At 34.3% G+C, this 12,136-nt stretch overlaps 1 protein-coding gene across 5 annotated transcripts; it reads left to right on the top strand.

The window, feature by feature from the left end:
* Positions 1 to 345: 345 nt before the first annotated feature.
* LOC111804163 (FH protein interacting protein FIP2) lies at positions 346 to 11,419 on the top strand. 5 transcript variants are annotated; one of them, XM_023688870.2, is made up of 11 exons: positions 346 to 491; positions 845 to 954; positions 1,078 to 1,212; positions 1,418 to 1,573; positions 3,516 to 3,599; positions 4,105 to 4,151; positions 4,236 to 4,309; positions 7,458 to 7,516; positions 10,923 to 10,982; positions 11,054 to 11,134; positions 11,222 to 11,419. In XM_023688870.2, the coding sequence occupies exons 1-11, from the start codon at positions 446 to 448 to the stop codon at positions 11,273 to 11,275; spliced, it is 906 nt and encodes a 301-aa protein (XP_023544638.1). In that variant the 5' UTR covers positions 346 to 445; the 3' UTR covers positions 11,276 to 11,419. The 5 variants fall into 5 exon arrangements, with proteins under 5 accessions (XP_023544638.1, XP_086983812.1, XP_086983811.1 ...); XM_087127686.1 differs by having other exon boundaries at positions 7,458 to 7,555; positions 11,225 to 11,419; XM_087127685.1 differs by having other exon boundaries at positions 7,458 to 7,555.
* Positions 11,420 to 12,136: the final 717 nt, after the last annotated feature.

Here is a 12,136-nt window from a genome sequence, read left to right as displayed (position 1 = left end):
ATATTACGTTCATGAATATTTTTAAAATATGGTATTAATACAACTCATTTAAAAATTTAAGGTTATTTGTAAGTAAATAATAAAAAAGTTTACAAGTATTTTTGAATTTTAAAAAAATATATTTTTTAAACTTTTTTTTTTTTTAATTTAAAGTATAGTTGGAATTTTTTACAAAATTAGAGGTATTTTTTAGTTTTCATTAATTTAGAAAAAAAAAACACAATAAATGACAAAAGTTTATGAGTTTTAATAAAAAATTAGCTAAAAATATTTTCACACGTGGCAGATGATGATTGGTTAATATAAGCGTGTTATTTTACAAGTCCCAAAAATAGATGGCTCAAAAGCTACTTTCTCGCTTCCCTTCCACTCTTGTTTCTCATTCCAGCTTGATTTCAATTTTCACCTGCAGTGCTGCGACCTTCCTCTCTCTCTCAGCGTATCAATGAAGGCGGTCTCCGATCCTTCTTCTCTGGTTCGTCTCAATATTGGTATGTCCTCTCTCTTCATCTCAATTTATTGTATTCAACTGTCTTTATCATTCAATTGCTGGCTCCTAGCGAAAAAATTAAACCATTGATCTTAAGAACTATTCGATTGATTTGCGAAAAGATTTTGACATTTAGGTGCTGATTATACTCCTTTAGATATTGTAATTAGCAATTGATTGCCGAAGTTAGCTGATCTTTGGCACGTTCCTTCCGTAAACAGCATCGTGTTATTTGATTCTGTTGTATTTATTCGTTTAGTGTTAATCGAGGAGGATTTTGAGTTATTTTATATTGTTTTTTTTTTTTTTTTTTTTTTTTTTTTTTTTTTTTTTTCTTTTCGTGTTTATTTGCAGGTGGGAAGAAATTTAGAACAACATTAGATACATTGACTCAGCGAGAACCTGATTCGATGCTAGCTGCAATGTTTAGTGGCCGTCATACCTTATGCCAGGATCCTGATGAGGTGCGTGTTTTCAATGAGAAATCAGTTGATTTTAGTCTTAGGTATTCTGTCTATATGTTGGGGTCCCACAATTGGAATCTTATTCTTCATTGACATAATTCACTCTCTCTGTATTTGAGGCAGGGATCTGTCTTTTTGGATAGAGATGGGAAACATTTTCGGCATATTCTCAATTGGTTAAGGGATGGCATAGTTCCAACGCTTCCTGACTCTGAGATTGCAGAGCTTCTGCGAGAGGCAGAGTACTATCAGTTGCTTGTGAGCCATCATTCTTTCCTGTAGTTCAACATTTATTTAAAATTTCATGTCTTAATCACATGATTCGTATCCTACTTCCACAAGTTTTTTTGGGTTAATATTTATTTTTCATGTCATAGTTGAAGGAGCTATTTTCAATATTAATTCTGTTATGTTTTTTTTTCCTTCTATATTAATGGTTAGAGGGGATTAAATTTTGATTCAGGGACTCATCGATGGAATCAATGATATGGCAAGTAAAAAGAAGGAAGATGAGGAACCTCAGTCTGAGCTGAACCGTGTTGATATTATTAAGTGCATACAGTCTGAGAAAGTTAGACTTCGAGGGGTTAACCTTTCTGGCCTTGATCTTTCCAAGCTGGTAATTATCTAGTTTCTTGACTTATGAGAAGATAATTTTTTAGATAAGAGAAATAATCTCATTATTATATACAATTTACAAAGGAAAAGCCTATACAAGGGCCAAATCTTACAAAGAAGATAAGAGGTAGTCTTGAAAATGGTAAGGTTCTTCATCAAGGATGACTTTCGAAAGGTGTTAAATGAGTTTCAGGAGAGAGGCATCATCAATGCCACTAGACTGAAGCCTAATTTGGGTTGTTTTCTAAAAGTTGTTGCCCATTGAATCAATTACTTCAAACCTATAAGTTCAGTCACCAACCTATAATATGATTGCTAAGATTTTGACAGAAAGAATGCAGGAAAATGATCTCAAATACCATTTTGGAAAATTTGGACGCTTTTGTGGCTGGGGCTTGTCCTCATAATTGCTCAGAAAGTTACTGAGTGCTATAGGACTTTGGAAGGTGTCACTTTCAAAAGACTTTGCCTCAGGAATATCTTAACTACTCGGGAAGCTACTGAGAACTATAGGACTTCGGAAGGTGTCATTTTTTCAAAAGACTTTGAAAAGGCTCAAGTTCAGATTATTGTTTTTTTGTCTCATTTTGTCTTTGATTAGATCCTCTGAGAGAAAGGTTTTGATTTTAAGTGGTAGATCGAGTTGGCAAAGTGTGGATTCCTTGCCACGGGGGATTTCAGTTTGAGGGAATTATAAAATTCATCTAATCTAATACAGTTTGCAAACAATACTGTATTCTTTTGTTTTAGTAGGGAGGACTGTTTCATCTCTTTGAACGAGACCCTTTTTGTTTATGAATGGGGGAGGTAAGATTTTAATTTTTGTTATTAGTGCACTTTCATGAATCCTTGCAAAGTCAACCCCCTGATATTCGCTGCAGCTTGAGAATTTCATTTCTTCTTAATTAGAAATGAGGTTCTACTTGCGTCCAGGAAGATGTCTGGTTGGATAATCCCTTCGCTTTCTCTACCTTGATTTCTACAAAATTCTACTTGCAAAAGAGTTCCCTTTTTTTTTTTTTTTTTTTTTTTTTTTTGTCTTTTACCACGTCTAGGGATCTTCTCATAATTTCCAATTTTAGTGGGCCTAATCTGATTTGAAAGTGGACACAGTTCTCTTGGTTTTATCTTGTGTTCAGGCTATTTTCTCAAACTTGAGCTCCAAGGAAAGTAGTCGGGCCTTTTTGTAATTATGACTCAAATTAACTTATAGCCCATTGGAAAAGTTTTTTGTAATTCTTTGGATAGGTCTTCCTTTTGCAATTTTATTTTGTCAATGAAATTGTTTTGTTTCCTATGTAAAAAAGGAGAAACAGCCAGGCCCCTTTAATCTTCTAGCCTTTTCTCACGTAAATCCATTTTTTACCCACTTAGCCTCTCATATACCTTTATTTTCCCTCCTTGCTCCTCCAAGAACCCGCATCTCGAACTTGAAGAAGGATTCATTTTTCCTCTCTCTTTTGGGTTGCTTGTTGATCATGGGAGGATCAGCACCATACAACGATCTTCCTCTTTTGTGCTTGACTGTGTGTGTTTACGTAAGTGAGAGAAATAGTAGAGCTTTAGAGGCTTAAACTTTGGACCTTTGGCTTGGTTCAAGGCTTCCTTTATGAATCTCTGTATCCTTTAGTGTTATTTGTCAATTGGAGCTATTTTCTGTATTGTTTTGTAGCTTGCAAGTTTTTGTATTTTTTGTTCTCAGGCTTGTCCTGGGATTGCATTTTTCTATTGCCCATTTATATACTTCCATTGTTATCAATTAAAGCTGGTTCCTCATATTTTTTCTTAGAAGGTAAGCAGGTATGTGAGAACATATTGAACTTACTAAATTTCCATAAATAAGAAGTTACATGCTCAATCTAGATATCTGTTTTTGTGATTATCTTATTGCTGCCGATGTAAGATAACATATCACATGTCTAAAGCTATTAAGAAATGTGCAGGACCTTTCATATGTAGACTTCAGTTATGCAAGTCTTAAAAATGTGTTCTTCTCACGCGCAAACCTTCAGTGTGCTAAATTTCGGGTATGTACTATTGTAGTCCATCTACCATGGATCCTTCTGCCATTATAAATGTATAGCCAATAGTTTTTCCTTGAAGAGTGGAAAATAACGTCTATCAGCAACCGTTGACTGTTTGTCTGCATAAATTTCAATAGCGATGAAAAGAAGCTCGCCAATATATATTTTAAGGATGATTCAAAATTTAGCATGTTCTCCATAGGTTTGAAATAATATCAATGATAGTGCATTCTGCGTAACGTTTATCACTTGAATTTAGGGAAGAAGAACAATATTATAGTATTTCTTCTTACACATCTAAAACATGTTCAAGGTCCTCTTATAAGGAATATATGTATAAAACACATAATCAATATTACAAAAGATATATAAAAGGAAACCGAACCATATCAATAATTGCTTATAATTGATTGATCATCTGAAAAATATTTTAAATTTCTAAAAGTTGAGTTCATACAGCATTTGTGACGAAGTGCATCTAATTTATATCCCATTTGGTGTTACGCAGGATGCAGATGCAGAGGGCTCAATTTTTCATAATGCAACTTTGCGAGAGTATAAAATCAATACTATTCACCTGTTACATTTTTCTAATTTTCTGAGGACTGCATTCTTAATAATTTTGTTTTGCCTAGAAAGATGTGAATTTACTGGGGCAAACCTTCGTGGGGCCTTATTAGCAGCTGCCAATCTTCAGAGTGCCAATTTACAAGGCAAGTTTCTTTTATCCTACATTCTTTTTTAACACTTATCTTTAACAAGTTTTTCTCCATCAGTTCTTTGCTTGATTTTCCTGGAGAACTTTATTTTGTTTCGCAATGAAGGTTCCATCATGTTTAATTTAGACTAGTTTTGTTCCAATGAGATATTAGCTTGTCGCTTTGGGATAAGAGTTGGACAGTACATGAATGCCTTTTTGAATTTTAAACTCTTTCTAGATAAATATATATATAAAAAAATCTTTCTAGATAAATATTTCATTAGTGGACCAAAATGTTGGCTAAGTGGACAAGAGGGCCGTATAACATGCTCGGCTCACAAATGAGGAACATTGGTTGACACGTGTGCAAAGGTGAGGGCCAAATAATAATAATAATAAAAGTTAAATGGGCTAAAGGATCCTAGATGGAAGACATTATTAGTAAAAGAAATTTGGGAATTTATAAATACTTGATAATTATTTAGGAACAGGACCAGTTTCCTGATTCTTCTTGATAGATCTATTTATTAGCTCTCCCTATTCCTCGTTCTTTTGGATTTCTTCTTCAACTAACTCGTTTGGATCATTTTTCTCTCAATTCGTGACAACTTCACCATTCTTAATGATCATGATTTTCGTGTTAGGATAATCATGGCTAATATGACCAATCCCTTCACATTTCCAATATTTGATGTTTTTATTTCTCTCTTGAACCTCCTTGTATCCTTCCACTTTCTCTTTCCTTTTTTAGCTCTGTACCTTGTCCTTTTTGTCCATCTCATACTTGTCTATAGGCTTGAAATCTACTTTTTTCACTATTTGCATTATTTTTTCAAGTGTAGTTAGAAGAAAAAAAAAAAAAAAGAAAAAAAAAAAAAAGAAAACTAGACTTAGAAAGAGCATACCTCTTGTATTCTCCTTCTCCTAAGCCAATTACCGTTCAATGTTGACAACAATTCTTTTATAACCAAGTAAGTTTACCTATCCACTTGATGAGCCATTGTACCCTCCTCATCTTTATTAATGCATGCCCCATTCGTAAGAGTCTCCATTTCTTTGTAATAATCTCCATTTCTTTGTAATAATCTTCTACAGTTTGGATCCTTGTTATAAAGTATAGAGCTTTTGCTATAGTACTTGGGAATAATGCTTAAGAATGTTCCTTTCTCTCGTTAATACCTTTAATTCCTCCCAAGCTTCAATTGGTTCTCTATAATTTCTCCTGTACTCTAATTTCAAAGGTGTCCACCAAATATTGGCATAATCACACTTCTTTTCTTCAATTATATTGTTGCAATCGAATACATGTTCAATTTTTCTCTCATATTGCAAATAATCCTTTGGATTAGATCTCCCATAAAAGGTATGAATTTTAAATTTCACTCCCCGCCTCTCTTTCTTCCTCTCTCATGTTGGTACTATCTTTTCATCTTTTGGTGCTACCCTCTCTTCTTCCTCACCCTTGACCTACATCTCTCTCTCCTCTTGGATTATGTCTGACTAAAAACATGACATTGTCATCTTCTTTATTTTTCAACTCCATTATTAAAGATAATTTCACTTCCTTGAGAATTGCCTAAAGCTACTTCAATTTTCTCCCTACAGTATCTCAAGGTACTAATTACTTGGTTCAAATGAGCCATTGTTCCGATTTGTGCTTCTCTCCACCTAGCTTCACTAATCTTCCTTCCAATTCTTCTGTCTTGATTCATGATTATACAAACCGTTGTTAAATATGTTTAGGACCTCACACACTTAACTCTGATTTTATACTCAGGACACGTGTTCAGCAAACACAAAGATAAACTATTTGAAAAAACGGCTAAATTATGATGAAGGTAGGCTATTTGGGGACGAGAACGAATCATTCTTTATAAGGGTGTGGAAACCTCTCCCTAACACGCGTTTTAAAAACCTTGAGGGGAAGCCCGAAAAGGAAAGCCCACATAGGACAATATCTGTTAGCAATGAGCTTGGACCGTTACAAATGGTATATGAGCCAGTTACTGGCAGTGCGAGACACTGGTCGGAGTAGGGCTAGACCCTCTCCATAGTAGACGCGTTTTAAAACTGTGAGGCTGGCGGTGATGCATAACGGGCCAAAATGAACAATATCTGCTAGTAGTGGGTTTGGGTTGTTACACTTTCAACTAGATGTGAATACCACTAATTTGAACTTCAAATATTTCGTACAAAACAAAAATGGGTTGAAAACAAATGGGCAATAACAATTCAAGAATTCAACCTGAACAATTTATTATGGATAAAATGGCTTCTACCATATCTTTTCATTGATAAAATGATTTTTTTTTTTATATAGTATTCAACAAAAGAAACTCCCAAACTCTTCAAAGGCCTAAACGGTTAAGGTAATTAATTGCCATAATTGACAACTTTGTTAACTCCTACTAATTACAAAACTAATGACAATAATTGGCAACTTTGGTAACTCTTCCTTGAACTTTGAACAGAAAATTGTAACCTAAAAATACAAAATTACAATTCAAAGGTTTATGAAACTCTAATAATTGAACTCTTCAAAGAGCATGCCAATTCAAGTGAACTTAACAGTAACTCTATGGTCAACTTCAATTTTGCATACATTGACTTTGAAAGCTCCAAATAGTCCTTCCTCCTTGGAATAGTTTGTAACACGTAAAATGGAGTTTGAATCGAGGCTATCCAATTTTGAAAGTGAAGAATGAATGTTTGTTAAATCTTCTTTTGTTTTGGACTGTTTAATAGGTCTCATTGAAACTTGTGGAATACCATGATCCTTATCATTAATTTTTTAGGAAAATGAAGGATTCTACTTTTTTTCTATGAAGTATTTGATGGGATTTAGTTCCTTTTATTCATTTTTTTTTTTTTTTTGGTAATTTTGGTATTTCTTCCATTACTCGTTTTGTCTTTGTCAAAACTTATTTCCAATCAGGCACCAGTGAGTAGTTCACTTTTGTCAAGTAAAAGCCTCAAAGGAAACACTATCATATTCGTTATACTATGGTTCTCTCTTCAGGCTCTTTATGAAATTATATTAGCTAGCTTGGGACGTGGAAAAAAAATAATTTTTAGTATTTTTAATGAACTATGGTGCATATTCTTTATTTCTTTAATCATTTCTACTTTATCTCTTAGAAGTCTTTCATATCATATTGCAGATGCCTGTTTGGTAGATTGCAGCTTCTGCGGAGCAGATTTACGCTCTGCACACCTTCAGGTTCATTATATGTCTTTGTTTACGTTTTATATACTCCAGGTAATAGTCTTTATAATTTTCTCGATCAGGAACATTTCATCTGAAAAATATAAAACATCCTCCAAGTCCAAATGCCAAGGAAATTACGAAAAGATTCAACTATTCGTTTAATAATTAATATTAAATTTAAAAGGAAGAGTAAGTACAAGAAGTCCTAGCTGGGGAACAGTGAACATCAATAACCACAGAAAAATCTACATCTCTGTTTGTTCCTTAGATTTTCTTTCCAAATATTTCTCTAGTGTCTTTGACCTCACCCAAAACTCAATGAGGAATCTTGTTGAAGGAATGAACTTAATTATATCTGTGAATTTCTCGTAGTTAGGAGATATTTGTGTAATTTCGTTAAATAAAAGAATTTGACCCCCATAGTTTATCTGTATTGTTACATAGTTTATAGAGATTTATTATCTAGTTTATATGGATTTACTTCTATTTATGGCTACCTAGTCTAGAGATTTATTTAGATTTATTTTTATCTAGTATTTAGGGTTTTGGTTAATCTTTTCGTATTACAAAAGACACATATACCTCTTAGAAAATTAAGAAGAAATGTGACAAGATAATTTACCCTTGCAACATGGTATCAGAACTATGCCCTTAACTTAACCATGTTAATAGAATCTTTGAATGTTGAACAAAGAAATTTTGAGTTAGGAGATATAGCCATTGTGAAGATCAGCTCCAAAGTACAGGAGTTGACCAGTAAAGGAGTTGATCTTGATAGTGTTAGATAGATAGATGACTATAGGGAGGGTGAGTTGACTAGTAAAGGAGTTGATCTTGATAGTGCTAGATAGATAGATGACTATAGGGAGGGTACCTTATTTGAGAGAGAGGAGGATTGTTGGAGTCTCACGTTGGCTAAATAAGGATAAATTGATGGAGATATAAGTAAGGGACACCATATTCATTGTCATGAGGCCTTTTGGGAAAATCAAAAGCAAAGCCTTGAGAAGTTATGCTTAAAATGGACAATAATATGTCATCGTGGAGGTTCATTGTTCTTAACAAGCTTCTCTTGGAACAATTCCACGGGCATTGCTTGCCTCTCTTGTGCTGAAAAGAGACCAATTTAGAAGCAAGTAACATCTAGAGGAGTAAGCATTAAGATAATGTCCCCAAAAGGTCACTATCATCGTGACAATGAAGATAGTTCCCAAAAAGTCTCATGCTAATGTCCTTTACTTATATATCTATGATCCCTTATTTAGCAAATATGGGACTCCAACAATCTTTTCCTTGAGCAAAATACCGTTCTCTTACACAGTCATCTATTCGTCTAGCACTATCTAGGCCAACTCTTTTTTTTGGAGCATATCACTAATCCAATAAAGTTGTACCATGAGTCTTCACTATTTGTTCAGCACTCGAGGATTCTATTGATATGACTAAGTTAAAGGTGTTGGATCGGTATGGCAACTCTAGTGGCAGATGAGGGTTTTAACAATAAAAGTATTTAAGCGTGCTTAATTTTTCAAATTATGAAATTTAGTTCAAGTCAAACAATAAACAATTATGAAAAACTTAGGACATGTAATAAATCACAATAACAATTTTAAAATTAAATAGGAAAGAGTTAGAAAATATTAACACTGTAGTTAGTTTGGTCAAACTCGACAACTCTCTAAACGAGTAAATTTATAATTTGAGCACTCACAACTATTTCGAATAAGCTTGGAGAGAGCAACAAGGGAGAACAATAAGCTTGGAGAGAGCAACAAGGGAGAGCCACAAGCTTGGAGAGAGCCACAAGGGAGAGCAACAAGGGAGAACAATTTGAGCACTCACAACTATTTCCTCACAATACAATAAAAACCTCTCAAGAATAAGAGAAATACAATTGGAAGTTTGGAGAGAGCAACAAGGTAGAACTAAAATTGGAAGCTTAGAGAGAGCAACAAGGTAGAACTACCTAAAATTGGAAGCTTGGAGAGAGCAACAAGGTAGAACTACCTAAAATTGGAAGCTTGGAGAGAAAATTGGAAGCTTGGAGAGAGCAACAAGGTAGAACTAAAATTGGAAGCTTGGAGAGAGCAACAAGTGAGAACAATGATGAGTTTAAATAGAGAACAAAAGTGGCAAAAATAGGAATTAATATGGACCATTAAATATTTTCAAACACAACTCCCATGTTAATTCCATTTCTCTACCAACGCAATTATATAATTTAATGGTCCATATTAATTCTTATTTTTGCCACTTTTCTCTTTTATTTAAACTCATCCTCTTCTCAACTTTTCTTCCTCTTATTCTTGAGAGAGATTTTTATTGTATTGTGAAGAAATAATTGTGAATGCTCGATTTACTGTTTTAGAGAGTTGTGGTGTGTTCTTACAAAATTCTAATAGTCGTAATGGTTTGATCTTGGGCCGTGGATTGAGTTTGCTCTTGAACTCGTAAAAAGAGTCGTTCTAAGTTTTATTCAAATTCTCAAGAGGCGCTTAGAGAGTGGAGTAGGCCGAGTTTGATCGAACTACTCTAAAACTACGGTGTTATATTTTCTAACTCTTTTCTATTTAATTTCATGTTCTAAGTTTTTCATATTTGTTTATTGTTTTGACTATAACTATTCTTTTTAGAGAGTTGTTTTTCATGTTTTTCATGTTCTAACTAGAGTTGTCGTACCGATCCAACAAAATAGATGATTTTGATTCCATATTTCAAGCATAAATGATCTTGCTCGCATTCCTTCTTAATTTTTCTAGAGATACATGTACCTTTTATTATACCAAAATCTCTAAATACTAGATAACAATAAATATGAATAAATCTCTGGGTAACATTAAATCCTTGTTATAAACTGTGGGTAACAATTCCAATAAATTAGTAAATCTCTAGGGTGGACACGAAGTGGTGTGTCAGTAAGGACACTGGACCCCGAAGGGGATGGATTTGGTGGGAGTCCCACATCGATTGGAGAAATGAACGAGTGCTAGCGAGGACGCTAGGCTCCGAAGGGGGTGGATTGTGAGATCCCACATCGGTTGGGGAGGAGAACGAAACACCCTTTATAAGGGTGTAGAAATCTCTCCCTAGCAAACGCATTTTAAAAACCTTGAGCGGAAGCCCGAAAGGAAAAGCCCAAAGAGGACAATATCTACTAGCGGTAGGCTTGTGCCATTACACTGACCCACAGAGTCTATGGTTCTCTCAAAGGACTCTATAACTTTCAGTTTGAACGTTGATTGTTGGACCATGATTCTTTGGTTGTCTCTCTGCTCCTTTGCTGGCCAATTTCTACTCTCATTCAGGAGTTAGGGATATTCAAATGATAAATAGACATTAAAAACTATACGCAGGTTGAATCATAAGCTAAATTCACGTCATAGGGGCTAATGCTTGTACCATTATCGCAAAATTTCAGGGTGCTGATCTAACTAATGCCAACTTAGAGGGAGCTAATCTCGAAGGAGCTAATTTGAAGGTAAAATTTATTTTGAGCTCCATGTTTCCTTGGCTTTAGAAACCAAATTCCCTAACCTTAACTGATTGTAGGGCGCAAAACTTCCAAACGCCAATTTGAAGAGTGCAAACCTTCAACGAGCTTATTTGCGATACGTGAATCTTAAGGACACTGTAAGTAAAGCAAGTCGTTCTTTTTACTTCAGAAACTAATCCTCTCCCTATCTCAAGCTTTGACTCGATATCTACTTAATTTTATAGCAGTTGGAAGGTGCAAGGCTTGATGGAGCCAATTTACTGGGAGCAATCAGATGAACAAGTATTAAAGGTGCATGATTCAAGGAATATCTCTAATGCTTTTATGTCATTCTCTTTCCATGTTCCATCAGATTATGCGTATAGACAAGCAAAATCATTTGGCTGATCAGTAAATACATCATTTACCTGATTTACAGATTATTTCACTGTTTTTCTCTCCAAATCTTTACACATGCACACACATATTTATTTACTCTTGTATTTTGGTCATCTGTGGATTGTTATCCCAATTTTAGTTGCAATACTTCTTTGGTGGTAGCGGCCCAAGCCTACTGTTAGCAGATATTTTGTCCTTTTAGGCTTTTTCTTCAAGGCTTTAAAATGTGTCTGCTAGGAAAAGGTTTCCACACCCTTATAAAAAGTGTTTCGTTCTCCTCCCCAACTGATGTGGGATATGGTAATATCATGCTAGTTTCATTCATATTAATGGCTAGAATTTTGAGATGCTAGAATCGAAATAATCACATATCATAGCTTTAATTACTCACGATGCCCAATAATTGATATTAGTTTGGTGAAGTATTGAGTTTTGAAGTATTTTTTGTTCCTCCTTTTGTAAATGGAGACCCCATGTTGTTCTTTTTTTTTAAATTAAAGGTCAGTCCTAGAGATTTTGATGATGAATGAAATTGATCTCTCAAGTTAAGACTTTTCTCCTTAGAAATTCGAGCATTATTTTTGTCATTTCTAAGTTTCATGTCATATGTCATTCTTGTGGTAGATTGCTTTCGGATCTTTGATTTTAAGAGGTATCTAATTCTAGACTTATCTCTTAGAAGGTGTTAATCTCTTGATGGTTACATTTTACATCGGGACAAGTTAGGTGCATTTTCTTATCTAATTTTAGGAGGGTTGTTG

Source organism: Cucurbita pepo, chromosome 10 (genome assembly GCF_057944985.1).
Source record: "Cucurbita pepo subsp. pepo isolate OVF chromosome 10, ASM5794498v1, whole genome shotgun sequence".
Classification (NCBI taxonomy): domain Eukaryota; kingdom Viridiplantae; phylum Streptophyta; class Magnoliopsida; order Cucurbitales; family Cucurbitaceae; genus Cucurbita; species Cucurbita pepo.
The sequence above is the reverse complement of the archived record's forward strand: the minus strand, read 5'-3'. Positions and strand labels throughout refer to the sequence as shown.